This window comes from Podarcis muralis, chromosome 8 (genome assembly GCF_964188315.1).
Source record: "Podarcis muralis chromosome 8, rPodMur119.hap1.1, whole genome shotgun sequence".
NCBI classification, from domain to species: Eukaryota; Metazoa; Chordata; class Lepidosauria; order Squamata; family Lacertidae; genus Podarcis; species Podarcis muralis.
The window spans coordinates 85214417-85230299 of record NC_135662.1 but is presented as its reverse complement, the minus strand read 5'-3'; the positions used below and the strand labels follow the sequence as shown (position 1 = coordinate 85230299).

Sequence of the window (15883 nt, the reverse complement as noted above, 5' to 3'; positions counted from 1 at the left end):
AGAAGTCTTCCAGCCACTCGCAGCGTGGAGCACCTAGTGTGGGGGCTTCATACTGTGGTGTGTTTTGAGTAGAATAGAGAGCAGCAGGACTTGGTGGCTTTCTGTCGCTCTGAGAGGGAGGGGGAAGTTTGAGTGTCCCATGCGACAGCCCCCTCCCCCTGCCCAGTACAGTCCTCTCATGGTGCTGGAGCGTCAACAGGTTCCATCTCTTCAGAAGGAGACTTGCTCTGTTGGGTGCACACAATGTCAAAAACCCATCACAGGAGCTGTTCTAAGCTGTGAGCATCTGGAAGACTTCTGGAGCTCTTATTTTGGAGAAGCAAACTTCTAAAAGGAGAAACTGCTAGAGGCAGCACTGGAGTCCGCAGACCACCCTATTATTATGAGACCTGCAGGGCTGCACATTCCAAAATGAAAAAAAAAACCTGGGTCGTGGGCCTCCCTGATCGAATCCACTTAGGAACCAGTTCTGGTCCACTTAGGCACCAGTTCTACAGGTTTCTCCTCCATCGAAACACAAAACAAGCATATCAGGAAGGCGGCTCACCACCACTTGTAAGCCTGCAAGTCCTAATGTAGTTCTAATATTACCTCAAGCAATCTGCTTAAGTTCCAGCTGTGAGATGTTGCTGAATATTACAACAGGAAAAAAGAGGTTGCAAAGCATAGAGCACTTTAAGGGAGCCATCCTACCTATCGAGGGAGAGAGATCTGTGGCAACCAGAGCAGGAAGTGGTGTGGTTCACCACTCCCTTTGTTTTTCATTTTGTTCCCTCCCATTGCAGCCAGTGGGACAGAATTAACTGCACCAGCACTTAAGGAACTTTTCGGAGGAGTGCCAGGGGAACAAGTAGCCATATTATCCTGCAGACCCACAAACTCCCTGGTCACACATCCAGCAACTGCTGTTTCTTGCTCAGTCATAATCAGAGCAGTGACAACAACATAGATTTTCACCATCACACTTGCAAAGCTTACAGCAGACTGTCTCTGGTACCAGAGGTCCACAGCATCTTACGACCCCTTTGCCACCCTTTCAGGGAGCCTAGGATTGCTCCCTTAATTGTTTTTATTTGATTTTTGAAAAATTAAATAATTTCTTTTCGGTTTGTTCCTTTGACTTAATCAAGACTCAGTTGCAACATAGAGCTAACCACTTGCCTTAAAACAACAAAAAGGAGACATGGTTTATATTAAGAATCTACAAACATTCTTAAGCCTAACACTACAAGTTCTCTGGGCATTTTTCCAGGAGTATATTTTTTTCTGGGAATATTGCACATTTGAGTTTTGTAACAAGGAAAAATTGATATAACCATAGATTAAATGTAGACTCATTTCAGTGTTTTGAATTGCTTGTCTGAAGAGCGACGACTCAGTCGATAGGCTAATTTCTTATACAGAGAATTGCAAAGGGAATTTTGATGCTGCATTTTGAAGGCCTTGGGACACTGCTTATATGTATGTTTTCTGTTATTTCCACCTGGGAATTTCAAGTAGAACATTTAACAAGAATTCATAAAGTGAACTGTGTGATGTTGGTTGTTTTGATCAGCTGATCACACTTCCTAAAGGGGATAGGATCCTTTAAAATAACTTGAAAAATACATTGGTCCATGTGGCCACATACAACTCTGTTTTCCATTTTGACTGTTTCAATATTTTCTATAAACTTCTGATTTATTTCCAAAGAACTTTTGCAAATCAAAGTTCTCTAACAAAGGTGTTTAGACCAACATCATTAGTTAATGTAATAAACAAAACCAGTGACTGTGAACTTATTTGTATCAAACTTAAATGTACTTTACTGTTTACTATGAAGACCATGACACGTGTATGATTTAGTATTTAACATCGTATTGCTTTGTAAATTTATGAAATCTTAATTGTAGTGCAGTCCAAAGATGGGGAGGGAGGGGAATATGAAAGTGGTTATATTACTCAAGAGCGTGGCTGGATATCTCCAGTTTGGGTGTGTGTCAGGGGGGCGGTGGACCTTCAAATGCTCTCCATTTTGGTTGGCCCTGCTGATGTTGGATCTCCAACGATGGCTTGGCCAGGGCATTGGAGGAGCCAGAAGTTGGGAGGTTTCTTCTGACATCAGATCTCTGTCCCCAGCATAGGAGGAGGTGATTTGATTTGTCCTAGGGGCCCTTATGATTGCATGCCAAGTGCCTTAATTTTTACTCGAACAATAATTCCAAACATATCACTTGTTAAGAGTTTCAGCCTACTGAATTTTAAGGTATATCTTTTTTCTAGTTGAGAAAATAGGGAAAGAACATTGTAGCGAACAAATTTCACCTGCTCTTAAAAACAGGGCAAATGTTTAGTTTTAGGGGGGGGGGGGGGCTTCCGTGGGGCAGAAAAGCAGGTTGTCTGACCGCCAACAGCTAAAAGGCCATTCCTTTCCTAGCACCACTGCTTCAATAATCTTTGCAGTGCCCATCATGTTTCTGCTGTAAGATCTCCCATGATGGAAGTGTGCCTGCCTGAATTTCAGTGTGAGTTCTGACAAAATGTGTTTAAAGAAAAAAGACTTGAGAGACTGTGTTCATGAAAAGCGGTGCACTTTAAAATAGCAAGCATTATTTTCAAAGATTATAAAAGAGCCCTTTCTATAAAGAGCCTTATCCAAAATGACATTTCTGGGCTGTCGCAGTGCAGAAGAGAAGAAACCGTGCTATAACAGTAAGACGTTTTTCATGATGCAAAGGCCAGGAAGTTCTGATGGAAGGAACCTAATTTACTGTACAGATTGCTCTAAACATAATATATTAAGATTGCAGTTTGATGTCCCTTCCTTTGACAACGCCACCCCCCCCCCCAAGTATTTGGCCTAGCTAAATCACAAACTTCTTGAAATGTTAGTAAGCCTCCAAAATATTCAATCTCATATTCATTTATGTTATAAGTTTAAGATATTAGCATCACTCCCTTTGTTACTTATTCAGCTGGGTTTCCTTCGAATTTCTTATCTGCACTGTGTGTTATATTTTCCTGCATTGAAGAATGTACTATAAGTGCATTTGGACAAAAGGTTTTGGCACTGACAAAGACTGCCTAGCTAAAAACAAAGTGGAAAGTGGGATTCTTTTAAAGAAAAATCATGAGCCTGAATAAATTCTATTGCATCTTTTCATACTTTTAACACACTGTGAGAGGCAGGGAAGCAATAATGATACAGATTACCAAACAAGCTTATTACACAGCAAGAGTCTTACAAGGTTTGGGAATACAAAAGATGACACGGTGTGAGTTATATAGCATGAAAAGGCTTTAAATATGCAATTTTACAGTTTTCTATCATTTAAAAAATTGAATTAACTACTAATGGATTGTTTTACAAGTCTTGTTTTAATTTTTTCCCAGAATACAGAGGGGATGTTCAAAAGATGCAGAACGGAATGAGTAATTTTTTCCGCATAGGAGAGTCATTTGCTCTGCCCAAATGCCAAGCTCAGGGCTGGCAAGGGGTTTAGTGCAGAAGCTCCCCAGGGCCTCACAACCAGCTGGTGGCTGGATCTGGGGGCAGCACTGGGGCCTGGCAGGTTTGGTTTGGCCATCGGGCAGAGGTTTGCATGCCTGCTCTGAGACCTGTTGCAAACCGATACGACTGGTGGTACTGACTGTTCCTTGAATACGAAGGACATTCTGCTAGTTTTCTCAACATCAAGTATTTTAGTTCAGATCTTTTAAGAAGGGCAGGTGGGGTGACTCACCAAACTGTCACCCAGTAATTTGTCTTGTTCCCACAAAAAATATATATGCATGGCATCTTTTAGGTAAGCTAGAACAATAGATTGAAAAGAGAAGCAGGTCCTCAGTCCTGTAGCCAGTGCCGGCTGGCTTTCTCAATAGTACAATTGATCAATGACGACGACGTTTTACAAAAGTACATTAGCAGTCCACCAAAAAAACTTGTGTGTTGCATTTGTTGAACTCTCATCTGACTTTGGGGAAAACTTCGCAGCCAATTCACTGGATAAATGACAAATGGCTGTTGGTCCTTATAATGATGCAAAAATTTAAACTGCACTTGCAGGCTGTCTTTTATATTCAATATTTACATAAAGGGAGTACAACAGTGTTGTCTTTTGTCCCCACTACTGTTTTTATGTAATAACCCTCATACAATAACTCTCTTCTCTCCCTGATTCCCCTCAATTGATAATCGAAACATTCTAATGGAGAAGATTGCTTCTCCAACATGAAATTTATTGTAAGCAGGAAGATTTATACTGTAATAAGAACAAAGTGGTGGTTTTTCTTATAAGGCATAAGTGGGTCCCGAATGGACAATCGGTGTTGCTTCATTTTTGTGAAAACACCCTGTGGCACACACCCATTTGGAAGCAATTAAAATGTCACCTGCCCATTCATTGGATGCTATAAAGACACTTTATTGTGACCCATAGGTCATCATTTGTTAGAAATGACAATAAAAAAATTTGTTGCTAAAACTGTCTCTTGCTTTTTATGTGGTGCAGCAACTGAAGTAGCTCTGGATAAACTGGATACACAGTCATACCTTGGAATTCGAATGGCTTGGTTGCCGAATGTTTCGGCTCCCGAGCGATCAAAAACCGGAAGTGATTGTTCTGGTTTTCAAACATTCTTTTGGAAGCCAAACACCCAGCAGGCCTTCTGCGGCTTCTGATTGGCTGTAGGAAGCTCCTGCAGCCAATCGGAAGCCGTGCCTCAGTTTCCGAACGTTTTGGAAGTCGAATAGACTTCCGGAACGGATTCCGTTCAATTTCCAAGGTATATCTGTAATGTAAAATAAGTTCCTACATAATACTATTTATAATCCCACATAGTTCACCTGGTAGCTGGTGCATTACTTCTGAAGATCTCTAAAAGCACTTATTCATAAATCTATGATTTTATCCTGGAATGATTTGGGGAACTTTGCAATTTTAAGGGCTGACAGCTTAAATTTTTGCTCTGGAGTTGCATTGTAATGGCCATTGGCTAAAAACACTAGAAACCAAATTTTTCAGGAAATTGCAGCCAAGACAGAATGTGGATAACATTGGACCCAAACTGACTCAAAATTGCTGTCATCAATAAATCGTTTGGGAAATGACTGGAGTAGGAGTCCCCAACTTTTTGGGGGGACCAGGGGCCTGCTGGAATTTGTGAAACTTTTGTGGGTACTGCTCCCAAATTGACTCCTGGGGGGTCGTAACTAGCCACAAGATAATCTCTAGGTAGACCACGCACAAACCCCTTTTGCCACACAAACAAAAGGCTTTCTACTCACCATGCAGAGCAGCAAGAATCCTTCTGCCAAAGAAGTCAAGGGATGCAGAGGGAATGGAGTGCGATGGGTCTCAGGATGTTATTACTGGGAGGAAAAGGGCTAGGAGAACGGGAAGGGCTGGGAGAGGTCGAGGAGGAGGCATGCATGGGAAAAGGATGGGTGGGGAAGCCACTCAGATTCTTCTGGTTTGCTGCACAGGTGATCAGGGTAAAGGAAAGGAATTTGATACCCTTTGAGTATTGTTTTAAGCCTTTAAAAAATCCGTTTCAGTTGGAACGGCTAGAGAGCAAACTGGAAAATGGCATGAGGCAGTCCCAAACAGTTTTATACAAGCTACGAAAAGAGTGAAAAGTCACACCGGCACAGGAATAAAATGCTGTTTGTTTATTTAATATCATTTATAAACCACTTTACTATTTTTAAAAACACCTTAAAGCCATAACAATATCAAGCATAAAATATATTTGGGGGGGGGGGTGGCCTTGGAAACACGCTGAGCTCATCACTATTTTCAGACAACTTTTCTCCTGTTAAAATACAAAACAGATGAAGAGAGAATCTTTCTCCTGAAGGACTTCAACCAACCAGCTCCCACCACAATTGCCTTTGTTCTGTTGAAGATGGTGTCACCTCCAAGGTCTGCTTAGAGCTCTGCTCAGCTGCTCAGCTTCTGGGGAACTTGAGGGCTGGGTTTGCCTTCCTTTCCTGCACTTGAATAGAAGTGGTTTTAGGCCGAAAGTGCGTCAATGTTTACTACATTACATTTTGCCTGTTTGCCTGCGTTCCCACACCAAAATAGGAGATCCAGTGCTGGTCAATTCACAGCGATGGCAGCGAGCACTACCTATTGGAAATGTTCCAAAGAAAATCCTAATGCCTTCCTTACCATGGTTTGTTTGTGAAGGACTGTGTTCTACTGATAGCAAAGGAAGCATGAAGCGCTTGGTGAGATATTGAAATCTCAGTGTTATTTAATATACTATAGAAGTTGATTAACCGGGTTTTGAGGGGGACCCCAAATTACTCAAATTTTGAAAAAGAGGATAATTTAATTGTGATAAAAATGAATTTGAGCAACAAGATTGCAATGGAATTGGGACCTGCTAAGAAGGCTTGAAATAGATTAATCATCTTATTTTAGCAATTGTGGAACTGAAACTATGATATCTTGGAAGAGGAAGTCGTTGGACAAGCAAAAGTTCTTATGATTCTTGCAGTCAGCACTATGTAGTCACTGTGGTGAACAGAAAACTGATGAGCTTTTAGTTATCTGAAAAATAGGAAGTGGTGCTCATCTCTCATGCTATCAAAACCCTGCATAATTTTAACATAAAACAATTTAGACTGCAATCCTATGTGAATTTACTTTGGAATAAAACCAGTTGAGCTTGATGGGTTTTACTTCCGAGCAGACATGCAGGCAATGTGCAATGCGCTAACTAAATCTATGCACATCGCAAAGATTCGAACTTCGTATCACCGTTGCATTATACAACAGTATGTCAACTAAAATTAGTGGGTTTGCAGCAGAATAATTTCAGATTCAAACTCCTAATCCGCCCTGTCTCCCTCCACCAGCCTCTGCCTACAGATACAGTGGTGCCCCGCAAGACGAATGCCTCGCAAGACGAAAAACCCACTAGACGAAAGGGTTTTCCATTTTTTAGTTGCTTCGCAAGACGATTTTCCCTATGGGCTTGCTTCGCAAGACGAAAACGTCTTGCGAGTCTTGCGATTTCCCCCCGCTTCCCCCCCTTTTTCTAAGCCGCTAAGCCGCTAATAGCCTTTTAGTCGCTAAGCCTTTAATAGCCGCTAAGCCGCTAAACCGCTAATAGCGCTAATCTGCTAAGCCGCTAATAGGGTTGCTTTGCAAGACGAAAAAGCCACTAGACGAAGAGACTCGCGGAACGGATTATTTTCGTCTTGCGAGGCACCACTGTAGATTCACATTACTCCACTGGCATAAAGCTCTCTGTTCAACCAGCTCAAAAATGTGGGCAGGAGGCAGTAACCACCAGTAGTAGGTGTTCTGCCAGTGACAGCAGTGCACAGGCAGCCCCAAAATAGGGCATTTCGGAGGGCGACTGATCCAGCTCAGGATCCACCCCTGGATAGCATTGGGTCCCATCGCTAGGCCAGCTCCAGGCTTTTGCCTGCCCTTTCTGCCCCCGCTGGCATGACTGGCGTGTGATGGTCTCTGTGATGGGCTGTCACTATTAGGCCTGGGCTTGGGTTGCTCTGATATTTTATCAATCTCTTCCTAATTTAGTAAATAAGTGCATTTCAGGAACAACTACATCATCTTTAAAAAAAAACAAAGCTTTTGCATGCTGAATAAGAATGACATTGTTTTTACATTATTTTAAATACTTCAGAACCAAACAAACCGGAAAGTGGGGACATAATAATCCACTTTATCCATTGAACATGTAAGGAAGGATTTTTGTTTACATGTTAAGGAATCACAGAAGCAGTTCAACAAAGTGCTTAAGGAAGCTGTAAAATCTTTCACAGAACCTTCCAATGAAAGCTGGTATTTATATATTACATTGTGGACGGTCAAGGACCAATAGTACCACTCTTTTGACTTGGGGAGATAATGAGACCTTGTTTCCTGCTAGGCAACTGGTAGACCCCCCCAAAACTGGGCATGTATGAGACTTGTAAGTATTCTTATCATTATAAAAACAACAACCAGGAATGTCCCAAGCATTTGAAGGGGGTCGTTGAAAACGTGACAGGCCCCATTCGAAAGCCTGTGTGCATATCCAAAGCAAGCAGAGCTCAGAGCTTGGCTGAAAACTGCCAAGTCCAGCCTGCTCACCTTATAAAGGTCAACCTCCAACTAGACTTTTGCAGCTGCAGCTCCCTGAAAGGAAGCACAACACTGCTAGGTGTGGGTGTGTGATGATCTGGGGATCTTCTTTCTGATGGCAAATGAACAGAGCAACTTATGTTGCAACTTGTCCTTCTGCCTCAGATAATATTGTGGGCCCCTGGGTGGCATGGAAATGTGAGGTAGGGTGAAGCTTCTGCTCAGACACTCCTTTGGCTTCAGTCTTCCCCAGTTCCATGTCCCCCAGACCATCCTTAATGTCTTCATCTGTGGTTCTGAACCCCAACAAAAGCAGACTAGGTAAAGGTAAAGGTACCCGTGCCCGTACGGGCCAGTCTTGACAGACTCTGGGGTTGTGCGCCCATCTCACTCAAGAGGGCGGGGGCCAGCACTGTCCGGAGACACTTCCGGGTCACGTGGCCAGCGTGACAAAGCTGCATCTGGCGAGCCAGCGCAGCACACGGAACACCATTTACCTTCCCGCTGGTAAGCGGTCCCTATTTATCTACTTGCACCCGGGGGTGCTTTCGAACTGCTAGGTTGGCAGGCGCTGGGACCGAGCAACGGGAGCACACCCCGCCGCAGGGATTCGAACCGCTGACCTTTCGATCGGCAAGTCCTAGGCACTGAGGCTTTTACCCACAGCGCCACCCGCGTCCCAAAAAGCAGACTAGAGACATTTTAAAATTGCTGGCGAGCTCCTGTAAAAACAACCAGACCAGCCAACACACATTCCTTATGGAAATCATAATTTCACTCGGTTCCTATAAACAAAAACTTACTGAAAAGGGGGTAACAGCTTCCAAAACAGAGGTGTTCTGACTACAATTAAGAAACAAATGTGTGGAATAGAGTTTCCCCATTGGTAGAGGTTCTGTTTTTAAGGTAAAAAAAATGTTCCTTAAGGGTTTGTATTTCCTGACAATTATAAAAATTATTATCGAACTGTAACACGGTATCAACTAATTATATATGAGGGATACATATTCAAAGAAAACTTAAAACTACAATAGTATCTAGTACAAATTAAGACCCAATTTGGTTTGAAGCCAGCTGATTTGCTTGTAGATAATTTGCCATGATTGTCACTCCAGTTCACTGCCTTTTCATGTCTTTGAAAAGGCTAATTCAAACAGCCACACTGTTAGGTATTTGATCCGGGGAAAGATAATAGTAGGGGAGTTTTTTGTTCCTGTTCCGCTCAGCAATGCAACTGGTAATTTCATCAAGATTCTTGCGGAATTTCCTCATGGCCTCTTTCACGGGCTTCTCTATGAAATGTTCATCTGGATACATCCCCAAAAACACCTAGTTTGGAGAAGAAGTCACAAAACGTATCTGTTGGGAAATGTCTAAAAGAAATAATGCAGCTAATTTTGAGACACTGCAAAAATAGACCCTTCCTCGTCTAGTGAGCAAATATGATATTTAAATATTAAATATTATATATTTAATATAATATATTTAATATTAAATATTAGTCGCACCAACAGGGTAAAGAACAGCTTCTATCCATTGGCTGTTAGGCTGCTGAATGAAAAGATAACAACCGGGCAACTGACTTTTGGGTTTGGTGGGTGTGCGTCAGTAAACGAGGGGAATTAAGACTAAGAGAGCTGAGTGGGGGGTGCTTGTGTAATCTCACTGTATACAAGTTGTACAAGTGACAATAAAGTATTTCCAGTCATGACCGACTCTGGGGTTGCGGCGCATATCTCGCTTTACTGGCCGAGGGAGCCAGCGTACAGCTTCTGGGTCATGTGGCCAACATGACTAAGCCGCTTCTGGCGAACCAGAGCAGTGCACGGAAACGCCGTTTACCTTCCCGCCGAAGCGGTACCTATTTATCTACTTGCACTTTGACGTGCTTTCAAACTGCTAGGTTGGCAGGAGCCAGGGACTGAGGGATCAGCAAAAACTAAAGCATTTTTCAGTTCCTGTAGTTAGAGCTGTCCAGAAGTGTGTTTACAGGGAATGTTAACAGGTCCCGAATTTTGGACAACTCTCCAAAATGCTCTGAAAGCACTATGGAAAAACATGGATTTCCAAGCTAAGCACTGACCCTCAGTTTTGGCCTCATGCATTATGACCGAGATATGCAAGGGGAATATCTTAGAAGTTTCACTTACTTCGTTCTCTTGAAACTGACTCAAGGCCCAAACAGCACCAAGATGCCAACAGGAGCGCCCTCTGTCCGGTAAACTCTCAACAATATACTCAATGGTGACGCTCCCCTTTTCTGTAGGGGGTGGGCGACGCATCGTTGGAGGGGCATTAGGAATCCAGGAACACCAGTCGTACTGGGAAATAACAGGACAGAGCCAGTAAGATATAGGAATCTCTATGAATCATAAAGGGTGCTTGTGGGGCTGGAAGACTCTCCTGTTTATACAAAAAGGGTTTTTCATTGGAGCTTCAGTCCCATGTAGCATAATCCCACATTGGAACATGTTTTTGAGGGCTGCAGCTGGAAGGAGGAGACAGGATTCTCATTTCCACTTCCTCTTTGTTAATGCAGGATGAGCTAATATAAGAAGTCATAACTGAAAAGTCATGAAATTTAGTCCAGAGTCTGGAATGAGGCACTGGTTTTTGCCCATTTCCGCCCCCCACCCCTGTGACTTACTCTTTAAGGTCAGGCTGGTGTTAAAGGCAGTGGAGGGAGTAGAAAACCCTAATGTCTAATACACTTTCTTTGGAGCAAGTCCTATGTATTCGGTAGGGCTGACTAAACCTGCTTCGGATTGGACTTTGTGTGGTAAAATAACTGTTTGCGATGGTTTCTCTATTGGAAGGATGTACTGACACAATCTGTAACGAGCAGGCATACTGCTGAAATGTGACTTAGCTGTGACTGCAACACAACCCTATGCATTTACTCAGAAGTAACTCCCACTGCATCCAGCGGAACTTTATTTTATAGAAGTGTGCTCAGTACTGCAGCCAACTACCTATCATTAGCTATCCTGTGTCCCACCAATGTAAAGAGCCGGCAGCAGCCACTAGCCTAAATAGCTCAAAATAATGCCCCAGATTAGCAGATTATCTTTAGGGGAAATAATGCCTAAAGAGAAAATGGGTAACCTCCAAGAGAATAACAAGTTTAGCATCAATTGAGAATTGCAATTCGGCAACCGGCCCTTTCACAGCAGTTTCTGTTCACACAGTGAGCTGATTTTATGCATCAAAAGAAAAGCATAAAGCGCAGATACCTAAAACAGAACTCTACCTGAACTGCACTATATAACATGATGTACCAATACGTGAGGTATTTTCCAAAATATAAACAGGTGTGTTACATACTAAGCTTGGATCCTAGAACAATAGACAGGTAGGGTCCTAGAATGCAACAACTGATTGGCTTGCAGGAAAACACCAATCAGGCTCCAGGAGGAAGTTAATCAGCCTATTAGGCTAGTAGAATCGTAGAATGCAACAGCTGATTGGCCTGCAGGAGAAGACCAATCAGGCTCCAGGAGGGAAGCCGAATCAGCCAATCAGACGGGACTCATTGTGTAAATAATGTATATAAAAGCCTGAGGTTTGGGGGGAAATTCAATCACTGTTTACAAACTGTAATAAAGAGCATGAAATCACTACAGGACTACAGTATATTTCAAGGTGATGGGTGCAGAAACATGCATGTTGATGGTGGCAGCAATCCTCATTTCTCATCTTCTCAAAACTGTTATGTTAACTGTTGCAAATACCGTGGTTTCCTGTACTTCACAGATGTGCAAACTTTGGCCCTCCTCTGCCCTCACCACATCTCAATTCCGAGCATTTCCAAAGTCTTCCCTTTATTCTCTGGTGAAACTGCAGTCGGATTATCTCTAATCTACTGCAATCCCTCCTTCCTCCCTTTTGTCATTTTTTTCTCCTCCTCAGTCTGGTATGTCTCTGACCTGGTTCACATATCATGTTAAGCTGTGGTTTAAATAAAAGTGAATTAACAGCCTGTGACTTATTATTCCATTTGAACACAGCTTTAACTATGGCTTACTGATCTTAACATTCAGTGTGAACCTCTTCAGCTATGATTTAAGCGTTTCATTGGCCAAGCCCATGCCAAGCCAAATTGTCCACCAAGCAGCAAAGTTGCTAGGCTGGGAAATAAAGCTGGCTTTCAGCACTCAGACGCCCTCGCTGGACTTTTCTTGAAGCTGACACCAGGGCTAACTGTTAGCAGGATCCCTCCCCGCCCAACCTCCTTCAATTCAAGTTGAAGCTCAGGCTGGGCTTGAGAAGGGAACGTCTTTCAACTTCACTGCTAGAAACTTGACTGGTAGTGTTGGTGAATAGGTTTTAGGCATTACGAAGGAAGACTTCTTTTTTTAAAAAAAGACACTGTTGATGTGTTTTTAGGATAGGATGGTCACAAAAGTGCTGTTTTGTTTCCTTTACTCCATTCCTAGCTTTCTCAAGACTTGTGCCTGCCAGATGTTTGGGGACAGAACTGCTATTAAAGGTAAAGGTACCCCTGACCGTTAGGTCCAGTCGTGGCCGACTCTGGGGTTGCGGTGCTCATCTCGCTCTATAGGCTGAGGGAGCCGGCGTTTGTCTGCAGACAGCTTCTGGGTCGTGTGGCCAGCATGACTAAGCCGCTTCTGGCGAACCAGAGCAGCGCACGGAAATGCCATTTACCTTCCCACCGGAGTGGTACCTATTTATCTACTTGCACTTTGATGTGCTTTCAAACTGCAAGGTGGTCAGGAGCTGGGACTGAGCAATGGGAGCTCACCCCGTCGCAGGGATTTGAACTGCTGACCTTCCGATCGGCAAGCCCTAGGCTCAGTGGCTTAGACTACCTTTAAAGGTAAAGGTAAAGGTACCCCTGCCCGTACGGGCCAGTCGTGTCTGACTCTAGGGTTGTGTGCCCATCTCACTTAAGAGGCCGGGGGCCAGCGCTGTCCGGAGACACTTCCAGGTCACGTGGCCAGCGTGACGAAGCTGCTCTGGCGAGCCGGCACCAGCGCAGCACACGGAAACGCCGTTTACCTTCCCGCTATTTCTACTTGCACTTAGGGGTGCTTTCAAACTGCTAGGTGGGCAGGAGCTGGGACCGAAAGACAGGAGCTCACCCCGCTGCGGGGATTCAAACCGCCGACCATACGATCGGCAAGTCCTAGGCACTGAGGTTTTACCCATAGCGCCACCCGCGTCCCAACTGCAGAGCTATCCGTGTCCAAATCACCTGGAAGACAACATTTTGGTTAGGCTGCTCTATGCCTTTTAACAGGCACTCAGGTGACCCCACTATTCCCATCATTGATATTTCTTAATCAAACTGTAGACTATCTGGACTGGTGTGTAAACCCACTTTAGAAGTTCAAGGACAGAATTGCTTCCAGATAAACTGTACCTGACCAAAATTTACTGCGGCATGTTGTGCAGATGCTGTAAAGATCACTACGGTAAGATATTCTGACAGCTTCTGGCGTGTCTTTATTGTCTTAGGAAATCCTGGAAAAAAAAAGTTAAATTAATAAGAGCAGTACTAGTAGTAATAATATTAGTAATTAATAAACTAAAGGAAGGCTGTGGGACTTTTCTGAATTCTCCCCCACCTGGAAACACAACATTTATTTTTCACTGTCCCATGAGATGAGACCGGATGGAAGGGGAGCTTGCCTGCTCTTGATAATAAATTAATAATAATTTTTTATTTATACCCTGCCCTTCCCAGTTTAAAAACTGGGCTCAGGGCGGCTAACAGCAAATATAAAACATTGATTAAAATGCAACTTAAAAACAGTCTAAAACAACATAAAATACAACATAAAATGCAGCATCAATATCATATTAATTCAAAAATTCATGGGTCATTTTGGGGGAAAACAAAAAACCCAGTCAGTAGACATCAAATGATCACCAGGGCTAACTGGCCAAGTTGGTCCTACTAGGGCCAGCAAGGAGACCAGGGAAGAATTTAAATGTGGGGTGCCCAAGGATTAAGGCTTTCTGGGAGATGATATATAATGAAATGAAAAAGGTATTTAAATATACCTTTCTGAAGAAACCAGAGGCCTTTCTCCTGGGCATGGTCGGCCAATTGGTGTCAAAGAAGGATAGAACTTTCTTTATGTACGCCACGACAGCAGCAAGAATACTTATCACAAAGTATTGGAAGACACAAGATCTACCCACCCTGGAAGAATGGCAGATGAAGGTGATGGACTATATGGAACTGGCGGAAATGACTGGCAGAATCCGAGACCAGGGAGAAGAGTCGGTGGAATAAGATTGGAAGAAATTTAAAGACTATTTACAGAAATATTGTAAAATTAATGAATGTTAGAATGATGTTGGATTTAAGTTAAGTGGTTTTCAGCAGTAATGTTATAAAGATGTGCAAAAATGGTTTGTTAACAGGTGATAATCTAAAGTTATAATATATTAAGATTAAAGATTAGGATAAAAACAAAGAGGGAAAGGATTTGCTGAACCAACTAATTGAACTGGATACAAAAAAGGGAGGTGCGAGGAGGTCTGGGGAACAAGCAAATGAAAGATAAGATATGGAAAGATTGAATTGTTTTTAACTGTTTTTACTTTGTATTTTTTCTTTTTCTTTTTTCTTTCTGTAACTTCTTGAAAACTTTAATAAAAATCTTTTTTTAAAAAAAAATTAAATGTGGGGTCCCAGGAAGGGTTTCTTCATAGAAGAGGAAAGGGAAAAGGGAAGAGAGGATCAGGCTAATTCAGATTGAAGGCCAGGCGGAATAGCTCTGTCTTACAAGCCCTGCGGAAGCAGGGCCCTAGTCTCGTGGGACAGAGCGTTAAAACCAGGTTGGAGCCATCACTGAAAAAGCCCTGGCCCTGGTGGAGGATAGTCTGGCTTCCTTAGGGCCCGGGACCTTCAAGCTATTATTATTCATGGACCTTAGGGTCCTCTGCGGGGCATACCAGGAGAGACGGTCCAGTAAGTACAAGGGTCCTAGGTTACACTCCCTCTGAAGGAGCAGCTGCAAAGGTTGTGGCTACTTAAGGATCCTTTTCTGTTGCTTGAGCCTCAGGTGGCCTCAGTGGTGCAGAAAGCCTTCCATCAGCTTTGGCTGGTAGCCCAGCTGCACCCCTAACTGGACAGGGACAGCCTAACTTCTGTTGTCTATGCTCTGGTAACCTCTAGGCGGGATTACTGAAATGCGCTATACATAGGGTTGCCCGGAACACAGTTCAGAAGCTTCAGCTAGTGCAGAACTCAGTGGCCAGGTTGCTCATTGGGGCAAGACGGTATGAGAAAATCCTGGTCCAACTGCACTGGCTGCCAATTAGCTTCCGGGCCCAATTCAAATGCTGGTTTTGACCTATAAGCCTTAAACGGCTCAGGACTGCAATGCCTCAAGGATCACCTTTCTCCATATGAACTTACCCGGACCCTGAGAACAACTAAAGTAAAGGTAAAGGTACCCCTGCCCGTACGGGCCAGTCTTGACAGACTCTAGGGTTGTGCGCCCATCTCACTCAAGAGGCCGGGGGCCAGCGCTGTCCGGAGACACTTCCGGGTCACGGGGCCAGCGTGACATCGCTGCTCTGGCGAGCCAGAGCCGCACACGGAAACGCCGTTTACCTTACCGCTAGTAAGCGGTCCCTATTTATCTACTTGCACCTGGGGGTGCTTTCGAACTGCTAGGTTGGCAGGCGCTGGGACCGAACAACGGGAGCGCACCCCGCCGTGGGGATTCGAACCGCCGACCTTTCGATCAGCAAGCCCTAGGCGCTGAGGCTTTTACCCACAGCGCCACCCGCGCCCCTCTGAGAACAACTATGATTAAGCTAAT

General features: G+C 43.7%; 1 protein-coding gene across 1 annotated transcript in view; it reads right to left on the bottom strand.

Moving 5' to 3' along the window:
• Positions 1-5629: 5629 nt before the first annotated feature.
• Positions 5630-15883, bottom strand: part of ALOX5 (arachidonate 5-lipoxygenase) — a 35020-nt gene continuing 24766 nt past the window's right edge. The window contains exons 12-14 of the mRNA XM_028738117.2: positions 13465-13565; positions 10232-10402; positions 5630-9410 (exon numbers count right to left, since the gene is read on the bottom strand). Coding sequence (XP_028593950.2) covers positions 9231-9410; positions 10232-10402; positions 13465-13565 — 452 coding nt within the window. The 3' untranslated portion in view covers positions 5630-9230. The remainder of the gene's footprint in view (positions 9411-10231; positions 10403-13464; positions 13566-15883) is intronic.